This window comes from Cyprinodon variegatus, unplaced genomic scaffold, assembly GCF_000732505.1.
Source record: "Cyprinodon variegatus isolate N-32 unplaced genomic scaffold, C_variegatus-1.0 Scaffold882, whole genome shotgun sequence".
Taxonomy (NCBI): Eukaryota; Metazoa; Chordata; class Actinopteri; order Cyprinodontiformes; family Cyprinodontidae; genus Cyprinodon; species Cyprinodon variegatus.
In genome coordinates, this window is record NW_015151335.1 from 168,934 (window position 1) to 189,806 (window position 20,873).

At 37.2% G+C, this 20,873-nt stretch overlaps 3 protein-coding genes across 3 annotated transcripts in view; 1 reads left to right on the forward strand and 2 right to left on the reverse strand.

The window, feature by feature from the left end:
• ilk (integrin linked kinase) overlaps positions 1–7,810 on the reverse strand; it is an 18,813-nt gene extending 11,003 nt beyond the window's left edge. The window contains exons 1-2 of the mRNA XM_015397710.1: positions 7,678–7,810; positions 6,215–6,437 (exon numbers count right to left, since the gene is read on the reverse strand). Coding sequence (XP_015253196.1) covers positions 6,215–6,303 — 89 coding nt within the window. The 5' untranslated portion in view covers positions 6,304–6,437; positions 7,678–7,810. The remainder of the gene's footprint in view (positions 1–6,214; positions 6,438–7,677) is intronic.
• Positions 7,811–9,307: 1,497 nt separating this feature from the next.
• Positions 9,308–16,069, forward strand: rrp8 (ribosomal RNA processing 8, methyltransferase, homolog (yeast)). Its single transcript, XM_015397709.1, has 7 exons — positions 9,308–9,667; positions 9,791–10,040; positions 12,818–13,691; positions 14,005–14,134; positions 14,212–14,318; positions 14,747–14,843; positions 15,362–16,069. Exons 1-7 carry the CDS (start codon positions 9,563–9,565, stop codon positions 15,473–15,475), a joined length of 1,677 nt encoding a protein of 558 aa, XP_015253195.1. The 5' UTR covers positions 9,308–9,562; the 3' UTR covers positions 15,476–16,069.
• Positions 16,070–16,379: 310 nt separating this feature from the next.
• The window catches only part of LOC107099536, a 12,136-nt gene continuing 7,642 nt past the window's right edge, over positions 16,380–20,873 (reverse strand). The window contains exons 6-14 of the mRNA XM_015397696.1: positions 20,441–20,610; positions 20,060–20,332; positions 19,636–19,932; positions 19,246–19,530; positions 18,999–19,161; positions 18,435–18,595; positions 18,238–18,313; positions 17,055–17,082; positions 16,380–16,957 (exon numbers count right to left, since the gene is read on the reverse strand). Coding sequence (XP_015253182.1) covers positions 16,808–16,957; positions 17,055–17,082; positions 18,238–18,313; positions 18,435–18,595; positions 18,999–19,161; positions 19,246–19,530; positions 19,636–19,932; positions 20,060–20,332; positions 20,441–20,610 — 1,603 coding nt within the window. The 3' untranslated portion in view covers positions 16,380–16,807. The remainder of the gene's footprint in view (positions 16,958–17,054; positions 17,083–18,237; positions 18,314–18,434; positions 18,596–18,998; positions 19,162–19,245; positions 19,531–19,635; positions 19,933–20,059; positions 20,333–20,440; positions 20,611–20,873) is intronic.

Here is a 20,873-nt window from a genome sequence, read left to right on the forward strand (position 1 = left end):
CTTTGCCTTGTCCCTCCTCTCTACCCAAGTAGGGCAAAGTTTAAATGCCAATAAATTTACTTAAAATCCAGAGTGGTGTAAATTAAAAGTAATATTTTCACTGAAAAAAAAAAAATTTTTTTATACACTATGATGGGTCAAAAATATACAGAAGTGGTCTCGCTCCCGGAAGGAAAAATAGCAGACATTGAAGACAGCTACAGGTACCTTGGAATCCCACAAGCAAATGTCAACCTCGAAGAGGTGACAAGGAAAGTGGCTATGGCCAAATACCTCCAATGAGTAAGGCAGGTCCTAAGAGCCAGCTCAATGGCAAGAACGAATCTTGGGAAATAAATAGCTAAACTCTACCAGTAATCAGATACCCTGCAGGAATAATAAACTGGCCAAAGGAAGAGGTACAGGCCACAGATGTTAAGACACGAAAGCTCCTAACCATGCACAGAGGGTACCACCCCAAATCCAGTACCCTGAAGCTATATGCCAGCCGTGAGGAAGGAGGCCGAGGACTAATAAGCGGATGAGCCACTAACCAGGATAAAAAACCTCCAAGATCCATAAGTACGTCAAGGACAAGTCTCCATCAGACGACATCCTCACTTAATGTCTCAGACAATGGGGAACAGAGGATGAGGTGCTGGACGTTCCGTCAAGGGAGGATAAGCCCCTATACGGGATGTACCACAGGAACATAACCGAAGTGGCGGATATCAGGAAATCCTACCAATGGCTAGACAAAGCGGGACTGAAGGAGAGCACAGAGGCACTCATTATGGCTGCACAGGAGCAGGCCCTGAGCACCAGAGCAGTAGAGTCCCAGATCTACCAAACCAGACAAGATCCCAGGTGCAGACTGTGCAAAGAGGACCCTGAAACAACCCAGCAAATAACTGCAGGGTGTAAGAGTGTAGTTCTAGGAACAGCAAAGATACTGCGCAGAACCCTCAAGTTCCTAGGCCTCTGGTAGAGGACCCGAGCTCTAAGAAAAAAAAGGTGGAGACCGCCCACGCTGGGCAAGGAAGAGTTTTTTCTGGGATCAGAGATTGCCTGAATGATTGAAAACTAAACTTGACTTTTCAAAAAACCAATACCAAAAACGCCCAGAAGATGGCAAGAGTGCATCAACATCTAACTGCATGTACCACATTTCTTTTGATATACAGTTTTGCTGCAAAGCATTGTGTTTGGCGAGGAAAGCACACACCCTTATTTTTAACTTGCATAAACGGTCAGTTATTGCCGTTGGTGCATCAGCTGTTGCCGTAGCCCCCAGCAAACATGTAGTGTGCGGGACCGCATAAACAGCAGCCTGAGGACCAGGCTACTCATTATTGCGTAGCACCTATTTGCAGCTGGATGCGTAAATAAGCTTCCTGGAGCAGAGCCTATAGATGCAAGCACCTGGTTAGCCTAACTTCCTGCACCAGCTGCTAAATGCTTGCCGTTTCACACACATAGTCTCCTCCAGCTATGCCCAGCGCCATTTATTTTCAGACCTTTATGTCTGGTGGTGACATCTTCCCCGGAGTTCATGGACTGCATTGTGCCCACTCCATGCAATTACATTCTCTACGTCGTCCTTCCCTCCAAACACAAAGATTAATTTATGTATTTTTTTGACTTTTTACACATCTCTCCATTGAATGGAGCCGTAAACGGCGCAAGAGCAAGAAACAAGAGAATGAGGTACACGCTTTCCTAAGATCTGCCCGCTTCTTCTTCTGATTGACCAATACTGTTAGTTTCAAGCGCTGCTTTGCTACCATTGGCTGACAAACGCAAGTGGGATTTCGATAGTCTTTTTTTTGTTTATCATCAATTTATTTTCAACTTATTTTTTTTTTTACCCATGAGCAATCACTCCAAGCCAGAAATCCGGCCTGGGGCCGGAACACTTTGATTGCTGTGGTTCTTTTGCCAACACTGGCATGAAACGAGTCTGCACCAATAGCAAAAGTAAGTTACAGTCACCTAAGATGGAGCTCAGGCGTTGGCAGATCCTAGCAGCTCTGTGCTGAGAAATGGCTTCTTCTCTGTGTTTTTCAGATTTAAGGCAAAAAAACAAGGGTAAATGTCAGACAAAGTTTTGAGAGGAAAACAAAGAATCTATGCAGAGGTTTTCTCTTTTCTATTGAAACTTTGATTAGCATTAGCGGACCTGGCATGAAAGTGGCAAACTGTACGAAGAGAGCACTGACCTGCAAAAGGACTGCTCTTACTAGCTGGTAGGAGTTAAACTTGTAGCCATCCACTTTCCATAATATATTTTATTTAAATTGGTTTTGCCGCCACAGAGAAGTGAGAGTAGAAGGAGGGAGTGTTGAAGGTAGTGTGTGGACGCATGCATGCGAGTAGAAGTAAACACTTTCCAGTGTAGTCATCTATTTGTTTTTGGCTAGTTCAAAGGAAAATTAAACTTCCAATTTTGATCATTTACAAAATCTTTCCGCCCTATTCACAGCTGTTTAAAAAAAAAAAATTTTTTGTTTGTTTTTGAGAAGAAAATCAGCTTTGGTCTCTAAAGTATATACCTGAATGAAAGTGTCTGGTGCCAACAGTGTCATGCAATCTAATGCCTCAATAGCTGAAGAAAAGGGTGTATAAATTAATGTTCATTAAAATTATAAATTCATAGCAATTGAAAGTATTAAAAGCATCATGCCTATTGCAAAACGCTGCAGCTGATTTGGTGTTCACATTTGCAACCATGAAGCTTAAAATAGTGTAATAAAATAATGATATTACATACCAGGGGGGGAAAAAAAATCTATTGAACAGAGAACTGAATATTACAACCAGTAATTCTGGCTCACTGAGGTTATAATAGCAGAACTGATTACATCAATTTCCAACACATTAATCTGTTTGGTAATGTAAGCTGTTTTCTATTAAGGTTGGGCGATCAGACGAATCTATCGACCATATAGTCAGCCCTTCAGTTATTGTTTGTTAAAGAGCGACTTTTTATTTTTATTTTTAGGACCCACGGGTTACGCAAAAAACCCACCGCATAAAAACAACAATAAAACAGCTGCAGCTTTTCCCCCCAGTGCCACCAGGCCGTCCCGTATATTACCGATTTGATGTTAAACAAAAGGAAAATAAAAATAGCTGTGTGCTTTCCATACAAAAATAAAACAAAATCTCTGCAAATGTTTTTTTGATTTTGCGCATTCAAATTAACAAATTATTAACTATCAAAAAACTATGATGTCTCATAACATAGTCATAACTGGAAAAGAGGAAACTATTCCCACTGGACGGAACATATACATTTTTGACAAGCAAAGAAGCATGTTCATCTCATTGGGTTTTAGCAGTATGGGCAGGTAACAATATTACCAGCAAAGCAGAAGATGCCCTCTGAAGGGGTGCGCGTCTTTGTCCACAAAGTCACCTGCACGAGTATATCGTCCATCGCCAACTGTTTTCACTGACGAACATTGGTTGGAGAATCATTACAATTCGCCCAACCTTAATTTCTATATCCCATAAAAAATAAAGTACTATAATTGTTCATGTTTGAAGATTTCATCCTGTAACTTCTTGCTTTCAAATTGCAAGTTAAGAAAAATCATTTCCAAAGCTTTTAAAATCTTACCCAGTGAACATAACTTTGACAGCTTAAAAAGTTGTGACTGTGGTCACAACTACATCCCACTTAGTTTTTGTTCTTTTTTAATATAGCATGGGTTTATTCATTAAGCCAGGGGCTCTCTGAGTATAAGGGTCTTCCCCCTCTGCATAGCGACTGCAGTCATTTATTTCAGGCATTTCCACCTGCCAGCACAGCTCAGCCTGGCAGACTGAGGGGGCAGAGGAAGAGCCCCTGTCTGCACCCTGTTTATCTCTGCACCATCATCACTGCCAGATCATATGACAGGCCTCAGCTCAGGAAAAATATATATCATCAACATGTAAAAAGCAACTTTTGCTAACAAGTACTGTAAAAAAAATTCTTTAGGTTGTTTTCCTTTTGTACTATCTGAATACAAAATATTTTTTTTCTATGTTTTATAACATCTAAGCAAAAGAGAAAACACCAGGAGAAAGTTGATCATGGAGGCTGCTTGGAAAGCTACAACTACGGTAGTAAAAAGTGTCATCCTTTGTTCTCATCTAATGATGTTAATCTACAACTGAAATTGATTAAAAAAAAAAAAAATCAAAGCCGATATACTATCCTATTAAACATATCAGACAGGAATGGGTTTACAGTTTTCATTGCTGATGTGCCCAAATTCAGCTAAATCTGTGTAAAAACAACTCTGTGCTTCTTTGTGCCTCCATGTGCCTTCCCCTCTCTGTCCTGCTATTCTTCATAGTTTCTGTATCTCTTTTTCCTGCTGTACCAAAAATAGACAGAATAATGACATCAATATTTTAAGGCATGGGGGATTGCCAGAAAAAAAAAGTGTACAGAGGTTTTAAAACTGCAAGAAATAGTCTAAACCTAAAAATATGAAACAGATAAAATGTCAGAATTTAGTTTTCTGAGAAATCGTCCATCTGATGCTATTGGCAAACAGTGATAGAATATTGAAAAACCCATATATATATATATATATATATATATATATATATATATATATATATGGATGAATAAATATTTTGTTTAAGTGCTCTTTGCCATTGCGATATAGCACATATTGATGTGGGGATTAAAAATGCTGTGGGAATCCCACACTGGTCCATGCCTGAATTATACTGTCAATCTTTTGGAGGAAAACAGTTGTCTTAGCTTAACTGAATTTAATTATGTATTAAACTTATAATATAATTTGACACTAAGGGTGATGGATGAGGAGGGACTTGGGCTGACATTGTGAAACAAATATTCAGGGGAATATGTTTAAAACTTTGTAATTACAGCCTTAAAGCACTGAATGAGAACTGGGCAGAAACAAAAAAGGCTATCTCAGACCTCTGGGAAATAAAAAACGGAAACATACTTAACAGCAATTGCTCTTTTAAAAAGTTCACACACCAACACAGACAGACAGTCATTTTCTTTCAGCCCTGCCCACCACAACGACCCTTCCCCCCCCCTCTTAGTTTGGGAGGAGGGGTGTTCCCACGAGGCCCATATTTTACTCCTTGTAAGGAGATTCAGCATTCCACAACTCCTTCTTTCCTGAGATTTACATCAGAGTAAACAGACTGTCATCTAGGAGCACCGACAGCATTACAGCTGAGGTCCAATAGGACAGCCAACGGAGGGTTTAAAGACAACACCGGCTTCTGCAGCAAAAATTAAAGCACGATGATACATTTGTTTCCTCAAATAACAGAGACATGAATCAGGAAAAAAAGGATCTGGTAATCAGCTAATGGGCCAGGCACATTAGCTGATTCAATCAATCGATCTAACCCTTCATAAATAGAGATTGAAAATAACAAATGAGATTTGAGAGGAGAAAAAAAATTGTATATTTTACAAAAAATATATTTCATTTGCTTAAAAGTCCCCAATGTGCTGTCAAATGAACTAACATTTACTTTTTATATGTTTAAAACCATTACACGATATTCAATAGCTAATATATAAATTCAATTTGGTCAGTAGAAATATTATAGCATTTTGGAATGAACAACAGAGGCAGCAAAGAAATGGGTTCAGTTTTAGATATGGATTCAAGCCAGCATCAAAAACCATGTTTAAAAATGTGAGAGACTTTTAATGCATTTTTTCAATTACAATCTATATCAGCAGTATCCTTAGTTGATATCATCGCCAATCATCTTAATGTTAAAAAGATCATACTTTTCACTGAACAACAAAATATACAAAAGTAGAAGAGTTATACAGGGATATGACATAATGGGATCATGATATAGCTTGGTAAAAATAGCTTTTTATTTTAAGTTGTTTTGGAAAGAAGAACTTTTTCTATGGATAATGTCAAGCATGTGTGCTTTCATTTATTAATGAGATATGACTGTTTTGAGTTCTGATCATGCTTGATGCTGTTTTTTATATTTCTGTAAACCAACTGCGTTGCCTTTTTTCCACTTAAGCATTTGTTATTTGACCTGAATACACATTTATTTTGTAACAATAACAGCACATTATTGTTTTCCTTACTGAGAAGTTACATTTTCCTGTACTGTAACTATTAAAGTGATGCTTCTTTTCATATGGTTGTGTTGTGTAAGTTTAAACTTTCTTTGTGATTTGTCATTTGTGATCCTAATGCTGGAAATGTAAACTTACCCTTGATTGAGGTCATTTTCTGTATTATCCAGCCACAAGCGAACCGCTACTGCGTTGCCTTCCCGGCACTGCGTAAAGATATCATCCATTGTGGTCGATGGACTCTTCTTTTTAGGTAGAGAAACTAAGATTAAGAAGACCTGAAGAGTTCAGGCAAGTTCCAGCAAGCATTAGTCCCTCATCTGGGACCTTATCAGGAATGGAAGCCAGGAATTAAGGAACACTGAAAGAAGGAAATTATAAAATTTGACAATTCAAAACCGTTTATTTTGATTCACATAAACAAAAACAAAACAAAAAAACAGAAAAGTACACAATAATTAATCTTAAGCATCCCTTTTGGTATGCTGGCTGGAGATAAAACACATAATATGTACAATACCTGAAAAAGAAATTAAAGCTATACAAAATAACTTGCAGTTCATATAGAAATGTATAGCTGGAACAATTAGCTGACATAATTCAACTCATTTTTTTAAAACTAACTCTGCTAGCATTGGCCAGATACACTCAACATTTGCACTTGCCGTGGTTCAGAGCATTCCTAAAAAAAACAGCACAAAATTTAAAGCCAAGTCAGCAAAAATTTAATCAGCAACAAAAGAAAAAGAACAGAAACTAAAACAGTAAATAAATACAGAAAAGTGAGACAAAGTATTCCAAATAAAAGTGTATAATACTGATCTGCTGCACAGACTTAAAAAGAAACTGTGAAATTTAATGTAGGCTACTAAATATATATAAAAAAAAAACAAAACATAAGCATCCTTTAATTCTGTCTAGAACTAAAAATATTTCTACTCACTGTAGTAAAACTATAGGAGGGAAAATAAAAACAGAAATTTGGGAGTTTTTTTTATTTTTTATAGTAAATATGAAGTAGCATAGCATATACAGTAGACTGTATGGTAGTTTTCCATTATAAAATCATAATCATGTAAGGTTAAAAAAAAGCACCTCCTTCAAGTTTAACTGTCGTTTTTGAAACAACCCCTATTAACTACCAATGTGTGGTTCAAAACATCCTTAAACGGACAGTAAATAATTCAGTAAATAATTCGCCTTTAATCTAGAGGGTACATTCAAAAATATCACAGCCATTAACATGATGTCACCGTTACAAACTTAAAGTAGCCGCACGAGCTACTCTGCTAACAAAGCTAACACAATAAAGAAGAAGCTAAAGGTTTAGTCAGATTATTAAATTAATTGCAACTGAACCATTTCTTTGCTTCACATTAAACAGTCGGTTCCCTGACCGCTTCATATTAACCAGGAAGCAACGGTTGATAGAATTGGAGGACAGCAGGTTTCTGCTAACAAGCTAACCAACTATTCTGACGCCTCGGGCTGTTTCTGTGCTTCTCTTTCTAACATGACGCCGATTTATCACTGAAATTCACTTCTATTATTGTCCAACTACAGTCGACCTAAAGTATTTGTTTAAGTAAGGAAAAACCTACCTTATAATGGTCGCTTTATGCGTTGTAGTAAAGTGAGAGAATAAGTTACTAGCTATAAATGCTGTAGTTGTCTCTGGGTAGATAGGTCCACACCCTCAGCGCCCCCCAACACGCTTATCTGACTGGAATAGGGTGTGCTGCCCTCTACAGGTGACAGGAAGAATTGCAAAAAGTTAAAATCGATGCCTCAGGCCATGTTTTTCCTTTTTTAGTTTATTTTTTGGTTTATTTATTTATCCGCAGCCCATATTCATAAAACCTAAACACAAAAATGTTTTTGTTTTTTTTGATGGGTCCAATGTGAGTTTTTCTAATAATTATTTAACATCTACGATTCTGGATTGTTGTTTACTTTTTAAAAAACATAGAGGTAATAAAACACAAAAATGTTATATTTTTAAAAATATATATAGTTAAATCCAGGCATCCTTTATTATTCACTTTGCTGTCATGTGAAACCTAAAGAAACACTACAACATAATTCTGAATAAAATACCCAGTACAAAAGTAGAAAGAACAAATGCCATGTTTGATTATTGTAAACTCAAAGAGGATGTCAAATTATGCCAATTTCCTCATAATCGTTGTTGTTATTGTTAGCGTCATTTCTTCTTCTTCCTTTCTATTATGGTGAATCGCAAGCAACTTTTTGGTGCATACCGCCACCTACTGTACATGAGTGTGTAGCAACTTTATTACTTTACATCAACTTATATTGCTTAATTTTGTATTCTGTAGATAAATAGATAATGCTTTCCTTATTCTGTGAATATGCTTTATATTTCCTTAATTTCCAGGTAAATTCCTTTAAGACTAAATTCTTTTCCTGTCCTTCCAACCATCCTCATTTTCTCCCTTTCATGTTCATAAGTTTTACAGTTCATCAGTTTATGTTCTACATGTTCTTTTTCTCCACATCCTTCACATATATAATTATTTTTACTCCCTATTAAATATAAATTGTCATTTAAATAGGTATGACCCACTCTTAATCTGATGATTATTACTTCTTATCTTCTGTTTCTCTCATTTATGATTCTTTTTAATACTGATTTTTGTACCTTATATAATCCTCTTCCTTTATCTTTGTTCCATCTCTTTTGCCATTTTTCCATTTTTTTACTCTTAATAAGTGATTTACCTTCCCCTTTCCCAAAAGGAATTGTAATGGCTATTGTTCCCTCTAAAGCCCTTTTTGCTAATATATCTGCCTTTTCATTTCCTTTTAGACTTCCATGTGCTGAGAACCCAACATAACCAAATATCAGTGCCACCCCTATATAATCTAAATAGACCGTGTTTAATTTCTAATACTAAATGTTTTCTATAATTTCCTTCTCCCTGAACACTTTCTAAAACTGCTTTGGAATCTGTACAGACCACCACCCTGTCTGGTCTAACCTCCTCATTGTAAGCTTAGTATAATTGCCACCATTTCTGCTGTGAAAACAGACAGTGGATCTGATATTCTTTTAGAAATGTAGATTTTAAACTCTGGTATGTATATTCCTTTTCCCAAAGCGTCGTCATTTGGTGGTAACTGCACGTTTTCGATAGACATAAAGAAAAAACGTCATTACCCAGAAATCCCCAGTGTGTTCTACGTCATCGAGCCGCGTCTGTAGTTCTGTTTTGCTTCTTCGAAGCACATGAAATTATCAACGTGGTGCTCCCTTCTTGACAAGAAACACCACCAAAGGTACATGAGACCAAACCTTTAGCACTTAAACGTATTCTTACTCGCATTTAGCAGCTTAGCTCGTTTAGCCTTTACCGAATCTTGTAGCAGTTTTTGTAGCAGACTCTCCCTGATCAGGATTTACCCAAAAGTCAACGAGAACTGGACTATTTGTAGGTTCTGTTTTCTCACCATTAAAGAGAAAACATGTTTAATGAGGAGGAAGATTGGAGTGACGATCAAGAGGGAAAGATCCTGAGTAAATCAGTCTTTAAACCGACCCCAAAAGCAGAAAGCAGCACACATTTTAAGGTACAGTTACTCGCTTTCCTCGGTTTCCTCTCTTTTTCCCCCATATATCTTGAGTGTTTGTATAGTAATAAAAGTCCAGTCTGGAGTAACAATACATATGATTGTTCTTTATGCCTTGGCTAGTCTGACGTTATTGGGAAAAAGAGTCTGCTGAGGACTCTGGAGACACTGGGATCAGCTCCAGACTGGAAGAGCAGCGAGCATGAGGAGCAGGACAGCGAGAGTGAGACAGAAGTCACCTCCTCACCCAGCAAGAAGAGGAAGAAGAGGAGGAAAAAGAGGAAACATGGAGCGCAGGAAGGTGGAGACCAGAGTCAAGCTGCCCAGGAGGAGAGATCTACACTGAAAAAGAAGAAGAGTGAAAATAAACCTGGTTAGTAATTCAGAGAGTGTGGCCCTATTTAATGGTTCAGATATAACATCTTTGGGAAAAGTGGCATGATTTCTGATGAATCCCAAAAAGTTTGTTAAGTACATTATTTTAAGTATGAGAAGGGAAATAATGTGTTAAAAGGGTGAACACTATTATGGTTATTTTGTGTACACTTTTATTTAAACAGTTTAAAAATGAGTAAATATCAAAGCTGTTTAGACAGAAGACTTTAAGTCATGTTCTGTTGGACGTGTAGGATTAAGGAGGTGTCCTGCTCTCCAACTACTAGATCACCACTTGCAATAGTTACTGAATAGCATAATAATATTTATATGATTTACTCAAACGCCCAACAAATGATCTTTATTTAAAACTTTAGTGGAGGATTTTTGTGAATTTTTGAAAAGACATGCCCTCTACATCTTTAAAAAAAAAATGAACATACAAAACCCTGTACCTGCTCCCAAGAGGGAACAGCTATTAAACGCGTGCAAGAGCATGCATGAGCCCATTTCTCCTCATGCACGTTGTGTTTAAAAGTTGCTGTTTGCATCGCTCATACAAGCTTACTTTCCAAAAGAAGATTTGCAATTTTTTCACTATGTCAGACTCACCACCAGTAAGTGAAAATGGGGACGAGCACAAAGGACGGCCTTACTAAACGTATCGACAGAATCATTGAGAATTAGGAGGACCACTTATGTTGATGATGCAACAGAAAATGAACATCTTCAACTATACCTTTGATCCTCTATAATTTAGTGAATACATTCTTAATAAATGAGTAGTTGTCTATTTATTTAGCTCTGAGGTATTTTTGTTCCTGGAGAACTTACTCCTTTAAAAGCTGCCAGAGAGGTCATATGGAATTAAATAAAAAAAAAGTGTGACTTATATTCCCTTCAAAATAAAACATCTTTGGTGTTTAGTGATTTAATCCTCATGCATCATGTCAGATTTTTTCTTTTTTTGTCTATAGATAGTTGAAATGATGAACAAAGCAAAAAACTTCCTCTTCCTTTAGGAAAAATGATCGCCATGGCAATAGCAGGAATATAAATCATTAATGAAGGGATATATAGAAGATTATCAAAATATGTATTTAACACAAAGAGTGATGCTGCTACTGTTTTATAATAAGGAGCAGTGCATTTGATAGAAAATTCAAATCATATCCTCAACACTTATTTAACATAAAAATAATAATGGCTGCTGCATTAAATCAAGATTAAAAAAAATATCTGGAAAGATATACGTAAAAATTACAGGCTATTATCATTAATAATAATTGTTGTTAACGAGCTAAAATAATACATAATATATCATAGGGCCTTAAATATTGGTTCATGACTTCATATAAAAGAGCAGAAATGCAGTTGAACATGTTATTTATTTCAATAAAGCTTGCTGTGAAATGGCTGTATGAGAAGTATTTACAAGAACATGGGGAAACTTTTTTTTTTAATTAAAAAGGGTATACCTAAAAAAAAAAAATAATAATAATCTCCTGTATTTGGTAAAGGAACAATGAAAGTGTTTGCCATCTATGCTTTCAATATTACTTGAAATCTCAAAATGTGAAACAGACTTAATGATTTCCTTCCCTGATGCTTTCAGCTCGAGGGATTTTTCTTCTATTTATGTCTTGCAGATTTCTGACAAGGTGAAACTAGGAGTGGTGGTTAATTAATTAAATGAAAATGCAAATTAAGCTTTTTTGTGTGAACTCAGTTTTATTTTCTAATTGAACAAAAAAGTTATTTAACAATTATATAAAAACAATCTTTGATTGCTTAAATCTCAGTCTGGAGCCAAAAGTGCTGGTAGTGAAGCTCTCCACCTACGTGATTGATAAATTGATATTCATCTAATAATGGATCTGATCTGACGGGTACCTGAGCTTTACGGTAACATTTTAACACTTCACTCCAGTCAGCATAAAAACATGTTGCAGCACAAATAAGTTGCCCTCGCTCTGTTATATAAGTGATCTGAGGCTTGAATTTTATTGAGTTAAGTTATTGACTCTGGTGGAAACTATGACGTTAAAAAATCTATGAATCCAGTATTAAAAAGGCCTCTTAGCTGCATGGAGATTAATGGCTTCTTCATTTAAAGAGAATCCATTTCTGATGCTTTTCTTTTGTTATATTTCAGCCGAAATGAGCTTAAATTCAGGATAAGTTCACGAATATTACCGACCAGAGTTGGTTCACAAAGTAACTTGCTGTTTAAACCTGACTCAGGATAACAACTGGAGGGCTTTCTCAAGACAGAAATCCAGGGTATGCAGGGATTTATGCCAGAACTTATTTCTATGTTCTCACTCATCCTGATTTCTGAACCGTGGGGCGTGTCTGTTATCAAAAAGTCACATATTGCATTCATCTTAACAGAATTGAATTTGGCAACTGAACTGTGCATATTTCTGTTTATAATGATGGAACTTAGCTGTTTTGTTTTTTGTTTTTACAAGCATCACAAATAATTCTTTAGATTCTTTTTCACTAAATAACATGTTTATTTAAATCCACTTGTGAATTTCTATAATTCATTTTTTAGGATCTTTTATGTACCGTAATAAAAGATCACCTCATTTAAAAGCTCTTTGTAAAAAAAAGAAAAGTGGAAAGCATAACATAGACAATTCACACATCTAATTGTGTCTTTTTATATTCTTTGCATCTATAATTAAACATTTTTAAAATTTAGAAAATGTCAATTTTCTCGACACGCCTGAGTAAGAATTTATTCATCTGTTTTGTTTCTTTTTGAAGGAGCCTCAAAAACACAAAGGATATCTGCGAAGGAGACAAAAGGTGAAAAAGTCCCAGAACCTCCACAGGAGAATGCAAACAAACAGCAAGGCAATGAGAAGCTGAGCAGAAAGCAATGGAAAAACAAGATAAAAAATAAAAAAAGATGCAAAAACAAATTCCGCCAAAGTAAACCCGAAGAAGATGCAAACAGAGCTAAAACCACAGATAAACAGGAACCAGCAGAAGAGATCAAAATAGATCCACATAAAAGCAACAGTGAAAACATCAGCCAGACGGCAAACCAGAAACAAAAGAAGGGAAAGGAGAGGAAACCAGTGAAAAGAAAGAAGCCGGAACAAGAAGCAGATGGATTAACCACAGCAGTAGAGAAAAAACAGCTAAAGTTGGAGAAATTAAAAGGTGCAAATTCTGCCAAAAGTGCATCTAAAGGTTCCACTGAGGGATTTAAACATAAAGAGGATGAACTCAAGGTGGAGATCTCACATAATCTGCAGAAGTTTCCCCCCCAAAAACAGAAAAAAGAGCTGAGCAAGGAGCAGATTTTAAAGAGAGAGAAGCTGCAGAAAATACTCATCAGCCAAGAAAAGGAGAACGACCAGGTTGGAGCAAAAGATGCCGGCACGGCGGCGGTCCGAGAGGAGGTGACACAAGACCGCTCGGACTCCCTCAGGTCCCGCATGGAGCAGCGCCTGGAGGCGGCTCGTTTCCGCTACATTAACGAGCTTCTGTACAGCAAGTCGAGCGGCGAAGCCAGGCGCATGTTTCAGCAGGATCCGCAGGCCTTCTGGGTTTACCACAAAGGTTACACAGCTCAGGTCCAGAGGTGGCCGGCCAACCCGGTGAACGCCATCATCTCCTACATTCAGAAAAAGTGAGACAACTTTCTTCTTTCTGGGATATTCGTTTATTGTAACAAATCTAACATGCTATCTCAACCCCACATTAACGAGGCACCGTTTTTAAGTACAATTAATTCAGATTATTTTCTTCATCATTATGTAGGAGCAGTTGGCCTGTTAAGATGAAATACTTCCTTCTTTAGTAAAGGTTATTTGTGTTAAAATCTGTTTAAATTTTTTTCTAATCTATACATAATTCTACATCTATTTATATCTGCTCTTAGTCTGTTCAGTTGCTGCTCAAAGATAACTAAAGTGATTCTATCCTACTGTAATGTGTTACAGACCACCTAATCTGGTAGTGGCAGACTTTGGCTGTGGTGACTGTAAAATTGCGAGGAGCGTGAAGAACAAAGTGCACAGCTTTGACCTGGCTGCCACTTGTGAACTCGTCACTGTGTGTGACATGGCCAAAGTGAGTCCCTCTGCATAATAGCCACCAACCTGTGTGCTCCATGTCTCCGTGAATCAACATGCGGCGTATCTGTGCAGGTGCCTCTTGATGATAGCTCTGTGGACATCGCTGTGTTTTGTCTTTCCCTCATGGGGACCAACCTGGCAGAATTCCTAGCAGAAGCCAACCGTGTCTTGAAAATGAGGTAAAGTTGGACAAAAGTTGATTCAAACATATTTAAACCACTTTCACACACTTATGTATTTACTGTAAAAGATCAACACAAAGCTCTGCAATACTTGTAATGAAAGGAAAGGATGGATGGTTTTTGTTATCAAAAACACCCGACAGGTTTGGCGTTCATTTGTTTTCAGTCTATAGGGTCTTTTCACATCTAAATGTTTCTGCCTGATGCCCTAAAGCTTAGTCACCTTTAATAAAGTATTGGTACAGATTATTTGGATTCAGGTTCATATTTTGAATAAGTAAGAGTGTTTCAGAAAAAAAATGTTATACTGATTTTATTTTCAAGTTCTCAGAGAGAGAGAAACATAAAGATGCTCCGTTGGGTTAAAATTTGTGCAGAAACTGTCAAATTAAATCATGTCGAATTGTTTCACTTTTTCATTGCAGGGGCATCCTGAAAATTGCAGAAGTAGCGAGCCGATTTGACAATGTGGACAGCTTCATCTCTGGCCTCACAGGTCTAGGATTTAAGATGACGTCAAAGGTCAGGTTATTTATATGATCAATATTTATATATTTAACTATATTTGAATATTTAAATATAGTTAAATATTTATATATTTCAATATATTATATAGAATACATTTTATTGTATTTTATTTATTATATTTTATTATAAAAAACCGAAATGTTAGAACTGTAAGTATAAAGTCATGTGCTTATATGACAGTTTTTATGTATTTTTTTTTACTGTTTTCTAGGCTACTCTTTACAAAAAGGAAATTGTCTAGAGATCAATAAGCTTAGACTTCATTACTATGACGTTAAATGTACTGAAGGCATGCAGTGTGCATCACTGGCTGCATGTGGCAGGAAACTACAGGTTGAAAAGAGCATCCTGTGAAATCAGTTTGCAGAGAACAGTTTGGTAAACAGTGCTTGGAGAGAACCTGCAGGACCATTTCATCAAGATTTTAAGGAATGTGAATATCTGAAGTTGGTGTATTTAGGTGAAGCTGCAGAAATAATTTGTATATTTGTCTCTTTTTTTTTTTCTTTCAGGATACAGAAAACAGCCATTTCTTCTCCTTTGAATTTGTGAAGACGAGAAATGCTCCAAATAACGTGAAGAAATTTGGACTGGAGTTGAAGCCTTGTGTGTACAAGAAAAGATGATATTAGGGAAGAGCTAAGCATTGATGCATGTAAAAAGATTTTAATCAGCAGGTCATTTGACCATAGCTGTATTATTTCTTTAATGCCGCCGTGCAGATTACAGATTTCCTTTTTTTTTTTTTTTTAAAGAAAATGACTACATTAACTCCACTATATGTTTAGCTCCTTAAACAACATATTACTACTTTGCTTTTATTTATTTGGATCAATTCTTTCTAACAACAAAGATTCTCAGACCACAGGAACAAACAAGACGAAGCATCCTTCACCTTTACTTGAAATGCTATATAATGTTATAACTAACATTCATAAGAGACTTTTTAAGAAAGAGTTTGCAGATTTTAAATTAGCACGTTTATAACATTTAAAAATATCCAGAAACTGTAAGAATAAATGTCTGCCATGTATTTTCCTTCTGTTTAAGTTGCAGTCCTGTATTCAGTTTTCTTGTTTTGACCTGTTTAAATAAGGCATTCAGTGTATTTCTAAAAGCTATTTCATCCCGTTCTGTTTGATATGTACTAAAAATGATTCCTCAGATTGTTTTAGGTTTTGTTTTGTGTTATAAGCACAGTTTTTACAAGTCATTAAAAAGGAGCTTTCATAATAACTTCCTACAGTTTCATAATTTATTTTTTGTAGCCATATTTTAGGTCATGTGGGGAAGTTCCATAAATTCTTATCGTTTTTGTACCGATTAATCAGCATAGTGCCTCAATACTACAGCCTAGTTCATTTTACAATTTTTTTTTTTATTGAACTTTATTGATCTCACATTAGAAAAATTTACCTCTACATTAAACCCATCCCCTTTGGGAGCAGTGGGCTGCCATAATGGGGCATATGGGGAGCAATGCAGGGTTAAGGTCTCTTGCTGGCAGTCTGGGTCGAACTCAGAACCTCTGGATTCCAAGCTCTATGCCCTAACCACTAGGCCGTCAAGATGCAAGCCTTGGATTAGCTTGCATCTTACCGGCCTTAGAGAAACCATTATAGTGTGTCACTGCACCATATTTTGCATCAATGGAATAATGTGTAAAAGTGCATGAATATCAGAAAATAGAAACTCGTGGAATAATTGTCATCAATTGGTTTTATTGATTGTCATGTATAAAAAATATTACGAACAAAATGCAAAGTTCAAGTAAGGCTGAAAAGTGCGAAAACTCACTGCTTTTTAAATCATTAATGCCAGTCAGCTACAAAGTTCAGTGCATGGTCGGTTTCATTTCAAATGCTACATAAACACACAATAAAACGGTGCTGCATTAAGATAAATGCTGGGTCAAGCTGATTATTTGTAAGGTCCTCTGAGGGACACCTTTTATCTCTTCACACTGTACTCTTGGATTCAAAGACGATGGAGAAGCTGGTAAGCTGAGCGTGCTCCTTACAGTTGGACATGTCTGCTCCAGGCTTCCTGACCTCAGGAGAGCCAGGCTCCTGCATGAGACTCGTCAAGGCTGAGATAGACTCCCGTTCCTGAATTGTGAATATTTAAAACAAAGAAAACATATTTTTTGAACAAAGTTTTATAAAAATGACTTATAAATATTAATAATAAAATATCTGAATATACCTTATGTGGAGTCTTCTTCTTTTGTTTACTGCAAAACCAGAAAAAAAGTAATTTCAAACCACCTGTAATATTTTAATTATCTTTTATTTTTTTAATTTTTGTGTAACTTTTGATTATCTTTTTGCTCATTTGATGCACCCTGTTGTACAGCACTTTGGGCAAATGTAGCTGTTTTTAATATGTGCTATAGAAATAAACATTGACACGTTTACTTGTCTATTTTCTGCCACTAGATGGCAGTGTGGTATAATTATAACCTCAGAGAACTATAGCAAACTAATAACTTGTAGATGTGAATCCAGTGCATGCAGCATGAATACAGGATTGACTAAATTCTCTATCATTGATCCCTGAGAAGCAGCTTCCTTATTCCTTAAACTCCCCAGGGACAGAAGAAGGACCTGCACTGTCATGTTCTCCTCAGCGAGTGTGGAAGGTCAGGTGGCCTGAGGTTATCTCAAAATAACTCTTGAGGAGTCATGTTTTCTTGTTGTTCACAGGGTGACTGACCTTCCAGAATTAGCCTGACAGGACTGTGTCACTTATAATGAGACTGAGGCTGTAAGTGGAAGAATGTTAGGAGTCGCTGGCCTATTCAAACAAGTTGAAAACCTCTGTGGTTTGCCTCTAATGGGAGGCATAGTTTGAGCCTCACAAATCACTGGCAGGATCCAGTGAGAAAATAAAGCAATAAACAGTTTTTAGCACCGTTACAGATAGCCCTCCTAAGTTGTAAAAGATGTGAATCAACAACCTTTTCCAGCAGTAGCATTAAAAATTCATTCCAGGATTTTTTTAAGACTGAAGTACAGCAGCTTGAATTATACAGTAATAACATAGAAACCTATGAATTGTGCAACTTGGCAGAGACTATAATGGACCAAAACTGAACAAACTTAAAACTTCTGAAAGGCAGAGCAGGAAACTAGACGATAAATCTGTTTTATAACTGCGCACAATTTCTACCTATGTACAACAAGCGGGACTGTGGTGGCAAAGGCACCTGTCTGCCTCAGCCACAGTTTTCCTGTTTGTGAATAACTACACTGAGGTGGTTGGTTATTGACTTGGGTTAACGATCCTCACATCCTGTTTGTCTCACACTGAACGCAGTTGGCAGCGATGCCCTCATTTGCACATCAGTGCATCACCTGCTGAGCTGACACCTTGGGAACTAACTCACCAGCACACATAGAGGATGACGATGAAGACGATAAGGACGGCCGAGGCGGAAGAGATGCAGATCAGGATTACCAGCACTGCAACACAGAAGCACTGATATCAGACATCCTAACAAAGCCTCAAACTCTTAACACTCTTCAGCATGCAGATAGCATCAGGGCTCCTTAACTAAACATGTCAGGGAGCACAAACACTTACTAAACTGTTCGCCCTCTCTCAAGACTTCCACTTGAATGTCGACAGTAGCATTGTGGTGATAAAAAGAAGCCAAACAGCAGTAGAGGCCTTTAGTCTGGCCTGAAGGGTCCGAATGAAGGATCATGGTGTCCCCATCCATTGGAACAGTTGAGCCATCACTCCTGTAACACAAGTGATGCTAAGATTTAGGCTAAGATTTAGAGTTTAGTAAGAACATATTTATATGTCTGGTGGCTAATTAACAGTATAACAAAACAGAATACTAAAAATGTGTATCTAAACTAGAAATGCAGGCTAAACACGAGTTAAGTTAAATTTAAGAGTTAAGCGCAAAACGGCTTTGAAACTCAACCTTTTTATGTTTTTCCTAAATGCTTTAATGCAAATGCATGGCAGCAACCTGTGCACGATGTGGTGCGATCAGATGGTACACATGCTACAGATTGAAATAACCAGTAATGTGACAATAGAGAGGTATTTTTTTTCCACATGCATTGAGCCAGAAGGCAAATAAGCAAAGGCTTGGTTTAGGTGGTGCTATCTACTGAGGTTTTACCACTGCACCTTCGACATTCAAGGCTGTAATCTGGCATGTTTCCTTCCACTCTGAGCAATACTTTCTGGTTGGGTTGATTCTCATTGACAGAAACTCTGTATACAGCAGCTTGATCAGCATGGTGGTTCTTTAGAGCACTTGTGTTGTTTAGGACCTTTACAGAGGAGATATCTGCAGAAACATTACCGTACACAAACATCAAGAGTCTTTAGAAAATCAATCCACCTGTGTTCTTATGACCCTAGTTGCACTTACAGTATGTTGGTATGTGAATAGTTTTCCTTTCTGTGATCCCATTATCAGATTTATACACACAAGTCAGGCCCTGTCCCTCATGGAGGAACAGAGGAAACTGATAAGTCAGCTTGGCGTTCATTATGTGTCCTTTGTATTCTGTGTGCAAGGTTGTTTCATTTCTGACATTTTCAGGAAGGTCCCATGCAAGGTTTGTCCCAACACCCTCCCCTTTACAGTCACACACTGCAAGCCAGAGAGGGGAGTGTTTCTGTCGCACCACAGAAACACTGATATGAGGGGGTTCTGAAAAGAAAACAGCAGTGAAAAAAAAAAGGTGAGGAGCTGATTTGGGATTTATTTGTCAAAGCAGATTAAAAAAAAGAGTAATCTTAGAAAAAGTAAACATACTGTTCACTGGAATGTGTATGGTTCTCTTTTCTGGATTCACCAAACTGGGGTGTTTCACAATGCAAGTGAGATTCTGACCGGCAAAGAGAGAAGACTTAAAATGCACAGAGCTGTGGGTTGATACCAGACCCTCAGTGTGGAAATCAGTGTTCATCGAATAACTGATGTCATCTTTGTTTCCAGCACGCCAGCTTATAGCTGCAGCAGAGGCGACACTGACCGCCAAGCAGGTCACCGTTGAGTATTTGTGACTGTCTTTCCACTCAGAGCTAAGGGTGATGGTTATGTTTGGTCGAGCTTTATGTCAAAAAGAAGTTGAAAACAGGAAATGAGGTGTTGCCTTTGAGTAACTGATAGAATCCATGGTACAGAAACATGGACAAATAAGCGTTAGGTTAAATATTGACTGATTTGTAGAACATACCGCAATGTGAGAGTATTATACTTCTGTTCTCTGTTTCCTTAAATGTAGGGTGATTTATCACACACACTGCTGTGAGCTCCAGAGGCAAGCATGCAGGGAGGAGTAAAACAGTGTGGCTTCCATTATTGAAAGTGGAATTGGACCAAAAGTCTTCGGAAACACCTTCAGGTAGACTCCAGGAAACGCTGGCTGCAGGAACAGCGCCAGTCGCCGAGCACTCAATCATTGTGAATTCACCTTCGCTGTGAGAATCGACCCTGATTGTGGGAGAAACTGAAAGAAAGAATGTGGCCAGAAACGTTCCACATCAAAATTTAGGAGTAATGTCATGCTGGCGTCATAAAGAATACAATTTAAAGTCAAATAAATCTTTATACCAACCCATCTGTGGAGGTTGAGCTTGAACTGTAATGTTGACCTGCATTGTTGCTTTCAGATGGTGGTAGGAGCAGTCACACTCATACAGACCAGAATGCTGAAGCGTTACCGGACCTTGAATTATTAGATCTCTACCAATCAGCTCCACGTCTTCAGGCAAGGGCCCGTCATCTCTGCATGACAAACGCAGAAAGTAATTTTTCTGTTTTAAGAATTATTCGTAATTAACATGACAGATAAAGATTTGGTTAAAAGTGAAATCAAAGTGTTAAAATATGATAGAAATGATAACAACTGTGATGCACCTAAAGCACAGAGATAGTAGTATAGTGGTCCATATATATATATATATATATATATATATATATATATATATATATATATATATATATATATATATATATGGTTAGGGTTAGTCAAAGTCAAAATTATGCAT

Coding starts and splice junctions, on each gene's coding strand:
- rrp8 (XM_015397709.1), top strand. CDS start 9,563: ATGTTTAATGAGGAGGAAGATTGGAGTGACGATCAAGAGGGAAAGATC. Junction 13,692..14,004: donor ATCTCCTACATTCAGAAAAA/GTGAGACAACTT, acceptor AATGTGTTACAG/ACCACCTAATCTGGTAGTGG. Junction 14,319..14,746: donor AACCGTGTCTTGAAAATGAG/GTAAAGTTGGAC, acceptor TTTTCATTGCAG/GGGCATCCTGAAAATTGCAG.